We start from the raw sequence: 19,524 nt of genomic DNA on the forward strand, positions 1-19,524 counted from the left end.
AAAATTAATTTTCAATTTCTTTTTCTAGATGAAAATACCGACCATGGCTACCATATTTTTCGACAATTTTATGGTGATTATGGTGAGTGGTTGAAGAGAGATATTTATTTTTTTGTGAAAGGAATTGGCTTTCATGATTTGAGTTAGAAAATTTAATGAAAGATGAATCATTAAGGTCAGGCAAGTGGTAGCTTGCAGATCAGGGGTTGTAGCTCATTCAAGTAGTGGCTGGTAAATCAAGAAGTATTAGATTACTTCTAGTTGTATCCAGTGAACTTTGTAACAACAAGTAGAAGCTTGCCTTTGTGGAAATAATTGAAGGAAATTTTGAAGAATCCATGCATGATAGTTTCTGCTTCTTGTCTTGATTCTTTTGATGCTAATATGAATTGTTGTTAAAGTATTTAATTGTGTCCTAGTATTATTTACTAGTGAAAATAAATTTTTAAATTTCCTACAATACTGATTCACCCCCTTCTTAGTATTGTCCTTGTTTCTAACGAAAACATTGCTGACAACTCATTTATGAAGAAAAAATTGGAATGGGAGGTCCATCCTTATTCTTCCCTATCGCAGATCAAGGAGATAATGGTGGAGGAAAGGAAACTGAGGGTCCAAGGAGGTGCACTCTCTTGGTTTTGTGAAGGGATGTGGATGGATTTGTACATATATATGCAAAAATAGTGAAATGAGGGTTGGTTGTTTGGTTCATTTGATTTGGGTGCTCAAGGGTTACATGTGTTTGGTGTTAACTACTGTGTTACCAATTTGTTGCTTCAGGATTGAAGTTCAACCACTAAGTTCTTGTTGTGTATTTGAAACCACTTAATGCCTTCTAATTTTCTATGAAACCACATATCCATTAGGTGCTAACTTTTGGTAGTGAAATTCTTGGGTTCTTGTTGTTTGCTATGAAACCACTAATTACTTGTTGTATCTGTGAAACCAATAATTAGTTCTTGTCAAATTGTTGTGAAAAAAGCCACTGGCATAGTGGATTTAGTCCATTGAAAACTTAGCAACACGTCTATTTCCTTGTATTTGGGTGTACCCTGTGTTTGAACCTCGAATAGTAAGTGGGTCACTTTGGTCTTGTTGTATAATTATTAAACCACCTGGACAATGAACCCCATCCTTTGAGTGTTTTACCTATCCATTGGTGTGAATTACCACTCTGTAAGAATTTCCCTCAGACCCTGGATCTAGGTCAGGCTAGTCAGCGGTAAGAAACATTGCAGTGTTGTTGCCCTACAGTTAGGTGGAGAATGGAAGGTTGTTCTCTAGTTGCTAGTTGAATTAACATACTTATATAAGTATCATGGTTATCTATATTGATTTATGAATGTTGATTTATGCCAATAATGATAATAAGTTGAAATATGCTTTTGTATAATTCATGAACGAGTGCCTAAGAGCACTGTATATCCATGGTTGAAGTTGCTCTGTGTATTCTTGGTTACATGCATATTTAGTATTGTTAAATTATGTTATAGAATTTAGAAACTACAAATTATCTCATATATGGTGGAATTATTGAAGGTCTGTTTAATGTTGAGAATTATTATTCTATGAATTGTTGAGATGATTGTGAAATATTATGCTCACTTACACATGTTGCTATATGTTATGTGATTCACTATTTAGTTGGGTCTGTAGTGTTCTTGTATTAGCATGCAATAAGCAATATGTCTTCTTGATAGGGATTTGGATTGACTATTTCTATTCAGGGAAATATTTAAATCACTATAGATAGTTAGGCTAGAATGTTTGTACTCGTGACTTTTTTTGGCCTCTAGGATTAGTTCTTCCCAATACTTAGAATTTATGGTGGGTTGAAAATATGTTAGTGCCTTAAAATCATTTGAACACAACAAAGTATCTATAATAATTTGAATTTTCGACTTTGTCACTGCCTCAATGACTTGATTTTCTTAGCAAAAGAATTGGTACGCTAAGATGAAATATCCTTAAGTTCCTTTTTTGCAGTTTTAGTAGAAGTCAAAAATCAATCTGGGGTCATATTTCTCTTTGGATGGTTTTCGCATTTAGTTCAAACGATTAATTTGTCACTCAAGTGTGGGTGTATCCAATGTTACATGGGATCATGTCTCCCATAAACATGCCTTATGTTCGAATATTGAAGAAGGTGGAAGTTTGATAACTTTAAGGTTGGATGCATCTAGAAATCCGAACAACCAGATGATCTAGACATGTTCACTATGGAAAGTCATCTGGATCTAAGTTGAACCAAATGTGTGTGTGTAATTGTTAGTAAGCCTCGAGGGTTATCTCAATTAGCCAAGTCCACATTGTTAAAGCACCTTTGTTATTGAGAGGCCACGGGTTCAATTCTCTCGACACCCTCAGGGTCAGGCTCTGTGATTGAGCGACAAGAAATTATCCCTTTAGGTGGATCTGTTTGGTACAAATATTCTATGGATGTAACAATCATTGATATCTGGGGTTCATGAACCACATAGGAAAAAATATAAAATTGTTAGTATTTTGGGGTGGTCCCCGCTTGGGTAAATTGTATGCATAGATCGAATTTCTCTACAACAAATAATTCTTATGGGATTTGTGGAATCCTATGTTGGCAGAGTGAAACACAGATAAAAAGTTTTGGATAGAACTGAGACTAGATTTCTCCACAAAGTTACATGTATCCGACATTCGAGGATCTGGGGGTGTGGAAAAAAGGGATAACTATTAACATGACATATTTCTATAGCATCAAATATAGTGTAAATTTGCTACAAAACACAAAGGGGTTAGCCTAGTGGGACCCAAATACTAAGGTTAATGTGGGAGCGCCATAAAATCTACGTGGATGTTGTGTATTATCCATGAGTGAGGTTGAATTTCTCAGGGTGACGTGGAATGACCATGCGGGACACACGTGGGTCATACGTGGTGGTCCATTGCTAAGGTGGCATAGTTTAATTGGTGAGATTTCAAATGAGCATAACATTCAATTCGAGAGTCAGATTGATATCACGGAAAACTCTCGTCGAGTTGTATGCGATGATGGTATCAAAATTTAATTCCACAAACTTTGAAATAGAAGGATTTTTGTAACCCCATCATCATAATAGACCTTGGAGGTTGAGTTAGAAAAGTAAGTAACACCTTACACAACCCACGATAGAACAAGGGGGTGGGAGGGAGTGTTACACCTATATTGCACTCATAGGTTAAAGATTTTATTTATAGGGATTTTGTGGTGGTTTGGGTACTTATGCATGGCCCATGATCCATTGTAATGATTAATAGGAAATAAGACGTTAACTTTTGGTTACAAATTATGCCTTAGGCATTGGGACCGATAGCAACGGTGAGAAACCTCAAAATGGTGCTCATATACTAGTCATACATTGAAAATTATTCCTTCTATAGGGTGTGTGTGGTAGCCTATGGTCTCATGCATGAACCATGAAACAAGAAGAAACTATTAGGGGCCAAGTCCCTTGTTTTTAGTGTTAGATCATAAGTTGCATTCCAAGAGAAAAACTATTAGGCCAAACCTTTTAAATGGTTTCCATGCACCAATTTTATGTTGATGATCCCTAAATATGGATTATATAACTCTTTATAGCCAAGTCAATGGACCCTGCACCATTAAAGAAACTAACATGACCAAAGTCCCTATTTTTTGGGTTTATACCATGGTCTAAGTAAAAATACCCATCCCTCTTGCAAAAAAACTTCAAAAAGATTCCCATATCTCACTTTTAGGGAAAATATTGCAACAATAATTCGATGTGATGGTTTAGAGGTATGTGCATAGGCCATTAGGACCAAGTAACCATTAGGATCAAGTCAATATTTTTTGGCCTTAAAACATGACATAATCCTTAACCCATTCTTCTCATATAAAACCACGAAATGGTGCATATATCCAACTTGTAGATCTATGATTACATTTGAGGGGCCTATGTGGTGGTGGTTTAGGGCCTCATGAATGACCCATGACATCTAGAATTAAATGTTAGGGATTAAGTCCTTGGTTTTAGTGCTAAGCCATGGCTAAGGTTCAAAGAACTTATGTTGAAGCAAAATCCTTAAATCACATCCATGCCATACATTGAGAAAATATCCCCTCAATATATCCTATGTGGTTGTTTTGGGATCATCACATGGCCTGTGATTTTTAGTAACAAATATTAGTATATACACCCATAATTTTAACATTGCACAACAACCTAGGTCCTTAGGGTCATCATTGAAATATCTCAAAAAATTTCAATATCCTAGTCATAGTACAAAAAATTCCTCCATCGGTCATGTGTGGTCGATTTGAGCCTTTTTAATGGCTCATTAACCCTAAAATAAAATATTGAGGTATGAGTCCATAATCTTTTGCTCTAAACCATGGTGCCAAATTATATAATGGTCCCCATATATCATTCATATATCAAATTTTCCATCTATAATTCCTATATGGCGGTCTAAGGTCATTTGCATGGCCTATGAGCATTATAAGCAATTGTTATTTCTTAAGTCACTAGGTTTAACCCATACTTTATCCTAGTCTTATATACCTTTCCTTATTGAACTAATCTTGAAAGTGATGCCCATATCACACTCACAAGTCAAGCCACTTTCTTTGTAAGGCTTGTATGATTGTTTAGGGATGTAGACATGGCTTATGAATCTCAAAAGTAATTGTTAGGGCATTACTTTCTAGTTTACAACCATCCCAGACCATAGCCCAATCTCTGACACCCATCCTTTTTGTGAAAATGATGAAAATAGTCCCCATATCATACTAGTAGGGTAAAGGATCCCTCTATATAACCTTTATAGTGGTATAGGACCCTATTCATGGCCATAGGTTCTAAAAGTAAATTTTAAGGCGTAAATCATAAGTTTTTAGCTTTGGACGAGGGCTTAAGATCTATCCTTGGTACATAAACCTCAAAGTAGCTCCTATACTTTAATCATAGGCAAAAAATTCCCTCTATATGGCCTATGTGATGACACTAGGCCTAATGCATGGACCATGAGCCATAAAAACAACTTTTAAGGCCCCAGTCCAAGGTTTTCAAGCTAGTGGTATGGCTTAAGATTGAAAAACCATCCTTAACACATAAAACTTATATGATACCCATATCCCACTTCCATGCCAAATATTCACTCTCTAATTCTTGTGCCATTGTTTGGACGCTTATGCATGGCCTATGAGCCCTAGAGACAACTATTGTTGCCCAAGTCTCTAATTGTAAATTGTAAATTATATCTTGGTCTTTGAAATGCATCCTTTCTACATAAAACCTGTAGATGGTGTTTATATCTCTCTTATAGATCAAATATTTCCTTTGCAATCCTTGTGTGGCAATCTAAGGATATTTGCTTGGCTTGTGAGATAGAATGATCTATTAAATATGAATTCCACCATTTTTTGAGCATGCTAAACCATGTTCCAAGCCTCGAACCCCATCCTTGTTATGTGAGATCTTAATATAGTGCCCTTGTTCCCATTGTAGTGATGCAGGAACATTAGAGGTTCCAAGCCACAGAGGGGTCTTAAATTTTGAGAATAATTTATATTCTTCTATGTAAATAAATTGTATTTTCCAAGTTGAGATATATTATGAGTTTTAGAACTATATGAGTCATAGTTTTAGAAAAACTATGGATAGGTGAGATTTTGTCCATAAGGAAAAAGCTAATTTACCTTGGAAAACACAAGACGTTTAGGGAATAAACTAGGGAGTGATTTATGGATGTAGGAAAATCTATTTTCTTCTAACTTCGTATTTAATCATTGTAAGCCTACAAGCAAGGCTAACGACCAAATAAAGGTAGAATCAAGTTAAGAGAGGAACAAGAAGATAGTTTTCTGAGTTGATGCATGTACATTTTTACTTAGTTTAAATGGAAATGCAAATTCACCAAATGTTGTGTGTATGAATATTTGTATTGTTGTGTGTTATGTTAATTACTCATGTGGTGAATAAGAGTCAACTATGCGAATAACACAATCTATGCATCTAATCCTAAAAGAAGACAATATATCTATGAGAGGATTAACCTTGATAAGATTAGAAGGGGGTTTGGATAAATCCTACAGTAACTCCATGTGTGGAGAGTTGAAATCCTCGTTGAGTCAAGAAACGTATTATGAGATCAATAAAGAATACAAAGTTTGCATGAACTTCTTGGTGATTTAAGTTAGTAGAGACTTGGCATGTAGATGAGTTGACATAGATGCGTATCCACATAGCCAAGTCAACGAAATTGCAACTTGTAAAATAAGGTAAAGAAGAACTTGTGAAATAGACAAATTGATCTGTTTGATCAATGCATCCATCTATTCGTTTGAAACCTAAATATTAATTTTTGAAAATAAAAATAAAACTTTATCTCAAAATATCATATATATTATAAATGATACCGTGTTATTACAATCTTAGATTCTAATAATTTATATATGGTTGAAATATAACAAATTATCATACTTTAAAACCTATACATAACGCATAAACCTTAAAAATTACTAATTAACCTAAATATTTAAATATGAAAACTATACCATACCTATATACCAAAAGCCATTCATAATATATATCTAAAACTTTGAAAACAAAATTATATCTCACTTTTATATTAATTTTTTTAACCTATTGAACTTATATACTTCCATGTTTATATAATTAATATAGTTATTTAAAATACCATAAAATATAATAGAAAGTAACAGAAAGCCATTATTTGAAAACAACTTTACACCTTCCTTTCTTTTTCATTTGTTTTCTCTCTTCTTTTAGCTTTACGTGTGCACTGGTTTTCTCATAAAATCTGATATGTTAGTTGATGTCTCGTGACAAGTTAATGAACATGAACCTCTCGAAAAAAAGGATCCCTTGACTATATTTTGAATTCCATAAATGCGTAAGGAATAAACCAATTATAAAATTTATAATCATAGTAGTATCTCATAAAATCTAATATGTTCGTTGATATCTCGTGACAAGTTAATGAGAATGAACCTCTCGAAAAAAAATCCCTGGCCTTCAAGATAGGTAAGAAAATGACCTTTACGGACCATTCATAATTATTAATAAATAAGTGTAATATAAATATCGTTTTTTTAATATTTTATTTAAATTTAATTAAAAAATATTATTATTATTATTAAAAATCTCAATTTTTAATTAAAATATAAAAAATTACATTCATACAAAAAACAAAACCCAGACTTTTATATAGAAGAAAAAACAACTTTGTGACCATCAAATGTCCATGTACTAAACTATCCTTCTAAAACAATTCATTCTAAAACAATAGAACAAAACCTTAAAAAGTAAATGGAGTTCTGCCGGTTTAAAAAGTTGTTGCTATATGAGATATCCAAAAAAAATATATGTGATTTGAATGGAAAATTATATATTTATAGAGTGTATAGATATGTTTGGATATAAAAAATTATTGAGTGGAGAGGTTTATTCTACAATTTAGTATGTCGATTATAATAATAAAAAAATAAATATATTAGTAAAGTAATTAGAAATAACTAAATTGTGAGTAAGATGTTTAAATCTTATAATTTGATTATTGAAAAAATATTTTAATACGAATTAATATTGACATATATTTAAAATATGTTAATAATAAAAAACCATTTTAATTTGCGTCATAAAATGTCTTTATATACATATTATGTAAAATATTTTAATGTCAAGTAAGTATATATTATATATCATTTAAAATAATATGTGTATATTTAAACAATGAAAAATAACACATTATATTTTACACTCTAAAAAAGTTTGCACATGAAAAAATTTAATCCCTATGGACTCATGCTGATTATAATTACAAATAAGAATTATAAAATTTAAGTAATTATTTTGAAGATTTAAAAAAAAACACATTGCTAAATCAAGAAAAATATACATTAACAAGCTTAAACCAAGCCATAAATAATATACCACTATCTAATGAATAACTGTATGTATTTTGATCATTGTCAAGTGCATGTATTTTGATCATTGTCAAATGGTTTAATGGTAAGCAGTTTTGTTTTATACACATTGATACTTATTTGTGAGAAGTTTATTTGCTTAAACAACCTTTTAATCATATTTCGTATGAACATATTTACAGGGAACCGAACACAAAAATAGAACTTTCTCTAAAACAAGTTTTACTTAGGCTATAAGATTATGACAAATCAGTAAGCATTAAAAAAAAAAATTCACAAACCTTTTCTGGCAAATCTTCGGCCAGAGGCAGCTAATATATGATCTTTAACCAAACAATTTTTATATGATTTCAGTATTTATGAATATAGTCTTCCTATCTGGTATCATTGTATAGCCATAATCAATGGACTCTAATGTATAAGTGGAACAGTCAGATGGATGTTTCTAGACGGTTACAGTTATGGTCTTATATGTGGTTTTGGGTGTCTCTGGTTTGGGTTTATGGAGAGATAATAGTTTTTTTTTTTAATCAGAAACGATCTTTGTTTTTCCAGCGTGCTAAAAAGCACATGCATATGCCTATGTAATTTTATATTTTATGAGAGATATAGCGATTTTTTTTTAAGAAATCGGAGACCGTCTTTACTTTTCCAGCCTGCTAAAAGCACATGCATATGCCTATGCAATTTTATATTTACTAATAAAATTACTTACTTTTCTTAATGGAAAAGAAAGGTGCAAGTATATATATATATTTACAAGGATATCGGAGACGAGATCTCTTGTTGGATGGCGTCAAAGTGCACACCAGTTAATGGAGGTGCGACATTCATGCAAGGTACCAAATCTTCGTCAAGCTTTGACCTTGTGAGCTCCCATGTTTTTTCACGTTCTTTAAACAATTACCCTGTCCAAATCATATCATTAACAGCGTGTGTATTCGCCCATATCTTGCAGCGCATTCGCCCATATTTTGCAGCGAATGCTCCTGCTTTGTCTCTACAAATCTCACATTAAATACTTTGTTTTTTCCTGTCATTTTCCATGAGTGGTTTGCGTTTTCAGAAAGAAGAAACTGGGTCGGTTCGTTGATGCCATGGGAGAATATGAAGGGAATTGTGGCAGAATACAGAGCTTGTAATTCCCAATTTAACGCACAGATAGATCATAGATAATTAGGCCGTTGATTGATCGATCAGTTGATATATTGATATGGCAGAAGGGATTGGGAATGAGGATGCCTGTGGCAATGTGGAGGAGAAATATGGAGTCAGAATCGAGAGGGGCCCCTCGCAGTCTCATTTGTCCGATCTTGATATCCGTTCTTGGCCCAAGTAAGTTTCATCTCTTCATTCTTTTTGTGGTTAATTATGTTTACTCATCAAAATATAGTTCAGAGATTTAGGTTGAAGATCTTATAAATCCAGAGAGTTTAAGGCTCACGAAAATTTCTGCAATATTTTTAATAAATTTTGTTCCTAATCATGTATGCTGGTGGCTTTAGCTGAAACATATACCAGAGGGGTATGAAAACTGAGCTTAAAGCATTTGGTTTACTAGGTAATGAATTTTGAATTTGGTAAAACTGACCAAATGTTCATACCCAGTTGGACATTTTCGCAAGTTTCAAAGGTAAATTATTATTCTGCTCAAGCCATACGGTTCAGTATTATTCTGAAAGGATGCTGCTGGTTTTTCTCTGAATGACTTTAAGAGTTGGATTGTTGGGATGAATATGAATATTCTGAAAACATATTTCTGGTCTTCAATATTGAAATGATATTTCAGAGCTTTTTTAAAGTTATTTTTCTCTCCGAATTCTCAGGGATGTTTTCAAGGATGCTTTCTTTGGTGGGTGTTTTTAGTAAAGATATGGAGTAGATTATTGCATTTTTTCTTTTTATCTAGATTTTTGAGATATTTATTTAGCGTGAAATTAACTAAGTATTTAATGTTAGTAGTTGATAAATGTAGATGGTTATTAAAATATATATCATTTAAGTTTTGAAATGAGAAAATAATTTGAAAATTCTTAATTTTATCAGCTAAATTGAATATACCAATAAAAATATTCTCAAACTATTAAATCTACACCATCAATATATTTTAATTTTTTGAATCTATTCTAAAAACCCATTCCAAAAAAAGTTAAATATTGATCTTTCATGATAGAATCAACCAAATACCTAATTAAATTTATTGATTAAACAAACTCTTCATGTAACAGGTGGGGATGTCCTCCAGGAAAGTTTCTACTGAAATTCGAGGCAGAGGAGACATTTTACCTTGTGAGAGGTAAGGTGAGAGCATATATGAAAGGATCTCCAGATCAGTACGTAGATTTCGGTGCAGGTGATTTGGTGGTCATTCCAAAGGGGATGAACTGCACCTGGGACGTGTCTGTAGCTGTGGACAAGCATTACAAATTTGAGCACTGACTGACAGTTCATCAGCTTGTCTTTCAACATTCATCACAGCTTACTTCACATGAAAAGAAAGCCTATGGAATACTTGTAATTTCCTTGAAGATTGATAGAGATGTAGCGCTCATGAATTTCAGTGCTGCCAAAATGTAAATTCCAAGGGATGTAAGTATTTGTGACAGGTTGCAAAACCAGAAGTCAGCATTTTCATATTGTAGACGTATAAAGACATGTCAGCGTGCTGAATTAAAACAAACATGGCTCTTAGGAAGATTAAACTTTTAACTTTTGCATTGTTAACAGATTCACTTCTCTGCATTTTCAAAGTTTCAATGGCCAATTCCGGTGCTTTTATCAACATTATTAAAAAAGAGAATGACGAAAAAACAAATTTGGCTTTTATTAAAATTAGAAAGTTAGGGAGGGCGAGCAACAAATGGTCGTTTTATATCTCGAAGTTTAAACTACACACCACTTTTTATATCTCGAAATTTAAACCACACACCACTTTTTCTCCTCTGAAGTGGATCTTGGTGGAAGGCCATCACAATCAAAGTCAAATCATCTAACAGTGAAAATCAAATCAACTAACAATCATTTAGATAAAATCAAATCAACTACTAACTACCCTAAAATTCTTCAAGACCCTCTCCATCTAGAAGAGAGATTTTCCTCTCGTGATGTGTTACATAAACATGGTTAGGTAAACATTATATTAAAATAAAAATAAAATTTGTCAAATTATATAAAAATAAAATAAAATATAAAAAATAAATAAATAATTACAATTATAATTAATAATTAAATCATTTTACATTCATGGTAATTTCTGATTTAGAGGGATCAAATGTTTTGAGGTACAATTTTTTTTAGAGTTCAAAGAAATATGATCATCTTGGCCTTTAATAGATCGGGAGTTAAATTGGATTTCTATTTTTCTGTAATGCTTTTCATATTTTCTATTCATTAAAAATATATCTAAGATCAGAATGGGTATTATAAGAAGTGTTTCGGGGTAAATCACATGTAGAAAACCTTTGTCGACACGTTTCGAACCAACTAGTGTGGTTCATCGTCAGGACAAGTTGAGGAGTCAGATCATGGCTGCAAATTAAATAGGGAGAGTAGATCTTCCCAATGGCTAGGTTGACTAGGTTGACCATCAACTGCTATAAAAAATGGCTAGATAATATTATAATGTTAAAAAGTCAAAAGGTAATAAAAAATAATATTATAATTATAGTAACTAAATTTCTTCCTAATAAATAATTTTATATATTATAATATATTATCTATTAGAATGTAATTCCATTTTATTTTATTTATATATTACTCTTTGGTTATTAATATATTTAATTCCTTTTTAAATATATATCAAGAAGAGTAGTTTTTTTTTTTTCTTGGGGAAAAATCACAATTTTCTATTAGTTGAGAAAATTACATGTTGTAGATGCCTGAGCAACATATGCATAAAAAATATATCTATACAAAATTACCCATAGAGGGTATAGTATGATTGTTCATGTAATGATATATATAGAATATATAAAACCATAAATTGATAAAAATGACTGATATATATTGTTAATGTAAATGATATATACAGAATATATAAAACTAGAAACTGATAAAAATCACTGATATATAATGCAAAATTAGGACCTATCGGCTTGTGGGTAGAACTGATCAATGTAAGGCTGGTGATAGTATTGACAATGTGGCCGATGATAGTATTGACAATGTTTGGCTCCCTGCTGCTCCTTTATTAGCCAAATCCCCTTGCGCTGGACCGTGGCTACCTTGGATAACTGGTCGGAAGCCTGATCTTAAAAGCATAACTTCATCCAAAATATTTCTAAGAGAGTGCATATGACATGCAGATGTGTTATTGAACCAGTTAATGATGATTTTTGAGTCCCCAAATATCTATAAATGTCTGCAACCATGTGCGAGTGCAAAGTGGAGCAAGTGTCGTAGGGTGATGAGTTCAACAAAATTATTAGTGCTAGTCCCCAAGCCCATCTGTATATGGAAAACATGATTTTCAGATTGGTGCAATAGAATACCGCCTGCCTCCCCCACACCCTTGTTCTTGTGCAGCACCATCAAAGTATGACCATGAAAGATTGCAGTTAATGACTTCAGGAATCATAACCCATGCAAATGGTGTGGGGTCATCGTCTGGAATTTCATGATAGGCATTGATGATCTGGGAAATGGATAAAGGCCAGCAAACAACTCTGTCTCTGAATATGATGTCGTTCCTAATCAGCCAAATGGTTTAGCAGATGATCAGGGGAAGACAATGATGTTTCTGGTTCGTAATGGATGAAGAAGTAAGAACCTACGACCAGATATCAATCACTGTGGGGCAATGGAGAAAGAGATGGTCATTTGTTTCCTAAGCCTGAAGACATAAAACACACCAGGAGGGATCATGAAAGGATCTTTTCATCAGATCGCTCCCAATAGGAGTCTTGTTCATAAAGATATTCCACATTAACAATCTTGTGTGGGGAGGAGCTTTAAGCTTCGATAGTGATCACCACCAATATATGAGCACAAGTGGCATGTGAGTGGCATAAATGATGGGATAACCTTCTTTGGGAGTGTATACACCATGCCTAGCTTGGGCCCAAATGAGTTCATCATCAACCTCCTTGATGCAAATGTGGGATTCTATCAATGTAGTTATATAATCTAACCATGCCTAGTGCCATTGTACAGGGATGCCCAATATATCAGTGTGTTTCCATGCTTGAATAAATATGGTAGTGTTCTCCAAATCAGCAATATTGGCAAGCCTGTGTATTTCTCTTTGCTTAAGGAAAAGAATGAGATCGGGAGGAAGTCGATATGTGTTACCACAACCTGTCCAGGGATCCATGCCTATACGCACTGATTGGCCATCTCTAATGCACCATACAAGACCGTTTCTGATGGTGGGAAGGGTATGTAAGACAACTCGCCAGATCGAAGATATACCTATTCTTTGCCATGAAGGGAGTCAGATCCAATCCATATTTTGTAAGGGCTAAATATATTTATAGTGCACCACTTCGGTCCATAGACTGTGTGAAGTAAGAATAAGCCATCCCATCTTGGCAGCCAGTGCGTGTGTGAAAGATGGAAGGTCTTTTAAGCCCCAGCCACCCCACTTCTTTGGGAGTGCAATGTGGCTCCAACCCACCCATGCAAAGGGTTTACCTTCCTTGTATCCATTCCAAAGGAATCTACAGCATATGTTTTGTATTTGTGAAAGAATTCCTTTGGAGATCCAAGCCAAAGACATCCAACACACTGGAGTTGCCTCCAGGACCGATTTGATGAGGACTAATCGCCCTGCTCTGGATAAGAACCTATGGCTCCAATTCTGTAATCTCTTTTCAACCTTGGCCAAAAGACATATCCAATCCGCAATTTTGTAATAGTGGGGTTTGATTTGAAACCCAAGATATTTGGTTTGATTTGAAACCCAAGATATTTGAGCCCATCTTCTAGTTGTAGTCTTTGCAATGGAAATTTCTGTGTAGCAATCTACATTTCCTATGTAGAGCAAGCTGAGAATGTAATAGTAGATTTCATTCGGTTAAATTCCATACCTGTAGCAGCTGAGAAGAGCATCAAAATATCATGGAAAATAGAGGAGTCCCGAATACTACTATTGAGAAAAATGAACACATCTTCAACAAACAAGAGATGGGTAATATTGCAATGATCAGTTATCTTGAGATCCAATAATCGTCCCTTCCTTCTAGCCTGTAAGATTAGTCGACTAAGCCTTTCCATAACCAAGAGAAAAAGGAGAGGGGAAATAGGGCATCCTTGTCTGAGACCACACTAAACATGAAAAACGTTGGAGGCTAAACCATTAATGAGGACACTGAAGGACACAGTGGTAACGCAACACATGATCCAGTTAATGAAGGATAAGGGAAGCCTAAGTGGGTGAGGATCATTCTTATGTAGCCATCTAACCCAATCAAATGTCTTGGATAGATTGATCTTGAGAATGACTCATTAAAGATGTTTCATCTTAATGGAATGGAAGGCCTCCTGTGTAGTACCAACAGCTTCATGTATTTGATGATTATGCAAGAATGCAAATTGCTCAGGCAAGATGTGATTAGATAAAATGGGTTTGAGATGATTGGCAATAATCTTAGCAATAATATTGTAGAGGTAATTGCAGAGGGAAATAGGTCTAAAATCATTGAATGATCTAGGGGAATCCAGTTTAGGAATGAGTGCAATGAAAGTGGAATTGATAGCCTCATACATTCGCTCAGTTAACCTGCAATCCTCCACAACTTTGAGGAGATCCTGTTCAATGGTGTCAAAAAAGGTTGTGTAGAATTCAACAGACCACCCATCCAGACCCGGGTTTGAACCATTTTAGTGTGCTTTCCAGTTCCCCCATAGTGATAGGTCTGATAAGATTTTCCAATTCTTCTTGGTCAACATAGTGAGGGAACAATCCAACAATTCGAATTATTTCAACAATAGTAGCTCCAGGAGGGGCCTTGAAGAGCTGTTGGAAATGTGAATTGCCTAGATGGGCCAGTTGCTGGAAGGAGTGCGCAAATTGACCATGCTCAGCAGGCATTTTCCAAATGGTGTTGTTGTCCCTTCTCCCCTTCACATAATTATGAAAAATTTGGTATTATCGTCTCTAAACTTTAACCATATAGCCCGACTCCTAAGGCACCAAGTTTCCTCACGTTCTTTGAGGATCTTAGATCTTTGAGTCTCTAGATCAGTGAGATTTTTTTTCGCTTCTTCAGATGTGAATCCTCTGCCCTGTTCATCCAGAAGATCAACCAACACGTTTTCAATGTTCCTAAGGGTCTGATCATCCCGATCTCTCTTATCCTTTGCCCATTTAATAGATAAACTCTTTATCTCAGGAAGATTATGGCAAAATCCTTCTGATATGGATCTTCCCTGAGAAGGAGGGTGTGCTTTCTAATAGTCATTGACCATTTTGGTATAATTAGGGTCCATCATCCAAGTAGAGTTGAATTTAAAGGGAGCCATAGGCTTAGGAAAGGGACCAGATAGTTTAAGGAAGATAGGAAAGTGATCAGAGATACCACCAGATCCCACCCACTATCGATAATTGGTCAAAGCTCGTACCAGGTGTTCCATGATTAGAAATTAGTCCAATTGCCTAGCAAGGGCAGCTCCACCTGTTCTTCTGTTACGCTAAGTAGGTTGTATCTTGTTCATGGGGATATCAATCAAATGTTTTTGCTCCAGAATTTGAGCCATAGTGTCTGATAGGGGATCCAGCTGCACATTGCTTCCCCAAGATTCCCCAAATCCAATAGAAAAATTCAAATCCCCACCCAGGATGAGATTGTCTATGGTGACCAGGGATAAATTGAGAAGATGATTCCAAAAATTATCTCTATTGAGGCAAGGAGCATATACATTGATGATTCTGAAATCCATCCCTAGTTCTGAGGAATAAATGTCCATGCCAATAAAGCCAGCTCCCCCCCATGTAGTAATAATCTTGATAGTGCAAGGATTTATGTTGAGTGCAATGCCTCCATATCTTCCAATGACATCATGTGCATGAAAATCCAACCCATCTTCAAAGATTGCATAACTGAGATAATTTGATCAACCCTACCAAGGTTTTCTTGAAGATATATAATGTCGATAGGCTCAGAATCCAATAGTCTTATGAGGGATAGTTTTTTAGTAGGGCTAGCCAACCCTCTACAATTGAAGGAGATCCGTTTCATGATTAAGAATGGGGGAGGGTGTTCGATGTTCTAAGAACCTTGTCGAGTGTAGATTTCCGGCCCAGAGCCACATCCACCCCAGCTTGGATGATAGCTTCAAAGATATAGGGATTCCTACCCCTAGGGGTCTTGGTGGATTTGGGAGGTGAGATCAACCCAATCCCAGCCTATATACGGGGGTGAGACACCCGAGAGTGGAGGTTGTATGAGTGAGAGTGTCTATAGTTGGTCGAGGGCTCCGGAAAGGGGAAAGTATCCAAACTAGGAATAAAGGGCGGTGTGGTAGAGATAGGTTGAGAGCGTAGATAAAATGGGAAGTAAATAGGGGATGATGAAATGCATGGGATGGATGCATATGCAACATGCAAGTGTTTTACAAAACATGATGAAATAAAATAATATACAAAGCATAGGGGAGGAGGAGTACCCGATGAGCGAGCAACTGTAGCAGCGTCCCGAGATCTCGTTATAGGTGGGGAAGGAGGCTTGGGAGAGGCCAAAGCCAACATTTGAGATGTCCCGCAATCCGTAATCTTCGGGCATTGTGACCGAGGAGTCTGACCTTCAGCAGATGAAGGTGCAACAAGAACCGCCTCAGTCGAAGCCTTGGGAGGAGAAGCAAGGAAGCTAACCAATGGACTTTCTTTGCAAATATGACCAACCTTTTGACACCTTCTACATCTGAAAGGCACCCCTTCATAGTCCAGAAGTTGGATGCGAGTGAATCTTCTCCAATGCAATGTAATATTCTCCTCCAATCCCTCTCTGGTGTCCAAATACACCAGAATATGAGCCATGGATTTGTTGCCTGATGTTTCATAAGACTTGTCATAGTCCAAGAAGGTGCCAATTGCATTCCCAATGTGGGCAAAGATATCCTCTAACCAAAAATGTAGGGGGAGACCAGGTAGCCTGACCCAAAGAGGTCCAGCTCCCAGTTGTTCTCACTTAGAATCAAATAACGAGCTTCATCGCTTGAGCAATACAGGGGCCATCTCAATGTGCCAATAGCACGAAAGGACCTAAGTGGTGTAATCCTCCTGCTAGAAGCTTAGTGAAAACCATCCTCGAACCAGATTGGTGACAGTCAGGAGCTCCATGAGTATATGCCCTTAGGTTTCCATGACCCACAGGCGCAATCGGGCAGTAGTGTACGCCCTCCCTCTGACTCTACCCACCAAGACCTTATTAGCGGTGCCCACAACATCCCCCATTTTCATCGCTTCACCAAAACAGAGTGCCTGATTCTTTCGGGAGGCTTTGACACACTTCAATTTCTTATATTTTCTGGAATGCGGAGCTATCGGGTGATCTTGGAGAGGGTTCTGAGTACCTGTGGTGTCCTTATGAGATTGTGGGATTCTGGTTCCAGGGTTCACAACCAGGATGTCAAAACAACCGAATGACAAGGTAGAGAGTCTGAGCTTAGCAGAGAAGTGCAAGAAGGGTGGAGAATCCAACGAGAGTATAATGAAATCGGCTGCAGAGATCAACCCTACCGATGAAGGGATATTAGAGGAGGGTGTCAAATGTGGATAATCCAACAACACTGAATCAAACATAGGGGATGGAGGAATGCAAGTAGCGAGGAGATGTAGGGTGGTCGGTGAGAGGGGAGGGCAGTCAAGTCCCGGATAAGCAATAGAGAGAGCAAAGAATGAGGTGTTGCGCATGGAAGGGTCGGGATCAGAACAGACGAGCAACAAACTCGACTGCAACGGAAAGGTCATTCAAAGAGGCCTAGAAACCGACACCTCCGGTGGATTGTTAGGGCTTGTCCAGATGGACTCATAGGGGTTAGGATCCATCGTATACTCAACCACATCCTCATCCATAACCGACATGCTGCAGTTAATCCTGGAGACAGCGAGAAACGGGCCGTGGAGCCAGGTGGAAACGAAATGGGGATGGTTGCCCAGCAGACCATGACGGTGAGGATGCCGAAGCATCAGAGGAAAGCGGTGTGCAACAACAATAGAGTCTGCAGTAGGGTTGTTGTACAACCCTAACCGTGCTCCTTCAGGGTTTCAGACCGATGCTCCATTCTCCTTTCGACCAAATCCCAATTTTTTCCATTGCATCTTCTAATCAGAATGAGTAGTTAAATTGAAATGATTTGTCCTAATTTTAATTTAAAAATAAGTATTTATACAACATTTTTTATGATAAATTTTTTTTTTATGGAAACAAAGGTATACTAAAATATTTTTATATATCATATTCATCTATTTTCAACTCTAATTAAAAAAAAAAAAAAACTATTTTATAATTTTAAAAAATAAAATTACGAAATATATACTTTATTATTTACTTTTTTAGAAATTACTATCAAATCTTCATAGTTTTCCTAACAATTTTTTTTTTAAAGAAAAACTAATTTTGCAAGTGTAAAATAAGTCAAAGATAATAATAAAGATTAAAACTTACATTTACACTCTTCACACACACACACACACACACACACATATATATATGAAAAGGTTTTCATCTATTTTCATACATTTTAAATAACATTTTAGTCGATCAAAGAGAGAGAAACAAATGCCAAGAATAGTTTTCCATAGTTGATTGAGCATGGAAATCTTTCAAACTATTGATGTTCACTTCCTCATAGATCCCATGCTCCAAACTTATGTTTTTATGGATATGATTTATAAACAATACAAAAGAAATCATCCATCTAACTAAATTTTTTACCAATATCCATTTAATTTTAATTCTATTTCTCTTAATATTAAACATAAATAATTCTAGTCATATTTACTTATAATAATAATAACTTTTAAATTAATTACTTCAACTCATAACATAATTAATCTACTTAAATATTTAAAATTACATAAAAGTTATTAATAAAAAAGTTATTATAAAATTAATAAATATGATTGAAAAGAGTTATTAAAAAAGTTATCATTCTATCCCCCTAGAAAATTGGCATAACTATCTTAAGAAGTTGTATGATTCTCCGGGCACCATCTTAAACACTCATATTAAGGATGAAATCTTTTCTTTGGAAGACATTGAGTCTAGATTAATAAGTTCGCTAATGGGAAAGCCAAAGATATTGAAGGTTACCAAGCAGAGATCTTTAAAATGGGAAAATCTATCCTCATTTCTCATCTCCACAAGCTTCTCAATTTGACTGTGAAGCAAGGCTTCCCTAAGCTTTGGATGCAAAGCCTTATTGTGCCTATATTCAAGAATGGGGACAAAAGCTTTCCCTCTAACTAAAAGACCATTATGATTAGCCACATCTTAGCCAAGCTTTATGGGCTCATTCTGGAAAAATAGCTTAGCCTTTGGCTTGAGAAACAGGGTAAAAGAGCTAAAGGGCAAGATGGTTTTAGGAGACATCACTCGACCATCGACCACCTCTTCACCCTTAGAATCATCACAAAGGAATGCTACAATAGTAAAACG

General features: G+C 35.4%; 1 protein-coding gene across 1 annotated transcript; it reads left to right on the forward strand.

Moving 5' to 3' along the window:
* The first annotated feature begins 8,827 nt into the window (after nucleotides 1–8,827).
* LOC149150365 (uncharacterized) lies at nucleotides 8,828–10,487 on the forward strand. The gene is made up of 2 exons (XM_089440175.1): nucleotides 8,828–9,262; nucleotides 10,156–10,487. Exons 1-2 carry the CDS (start codon nucleotides 9,141–9,143, stop codon nucleotides 10,364–10,366), a joined length of 333 nt encoding a protein of 110 aa, XP_089296301.1. The 5' UTR covers nucleotides 8,828–9,140; the 3' UTR covers nucleotides 10,367–10,487.
* Nucleotides 10,488–19,524: the final 9,037 nt, after the last annotated feature.

This window comes from Pinus tabuliformis, chromosome 9, assembly GCF_031772625.1.
Source record: "Pinus tabuliformis cultivar Carrire ecotype Pingquan chromosome 9, CPIR1, whole genome shotgun sequence".
Classification (NCBI taxonomy): domain Eukaryota; kingdom Viridiplantae; phylum Streptophyta; class Pinopsida; order Pinales; family Pinaceae; genus Pinus; species Pinus tabuliformis.

Coding starts and splice junctions, on each gene's coding strand:
- LOC149150365 (XM_089440175.1), top strand. CDS start 9,141: ATGGCAGAAGGGATTGGGAATGAGGATGCCTGTGGCAATGTGGAGGAG. Junction 9,263..10,155: donor GATATCCGTTCTTGGCCCAA/GTAAGTTTCATC, acceptor TTCATGTAACAG/GTGGGGATGTCCTCCAGGAA.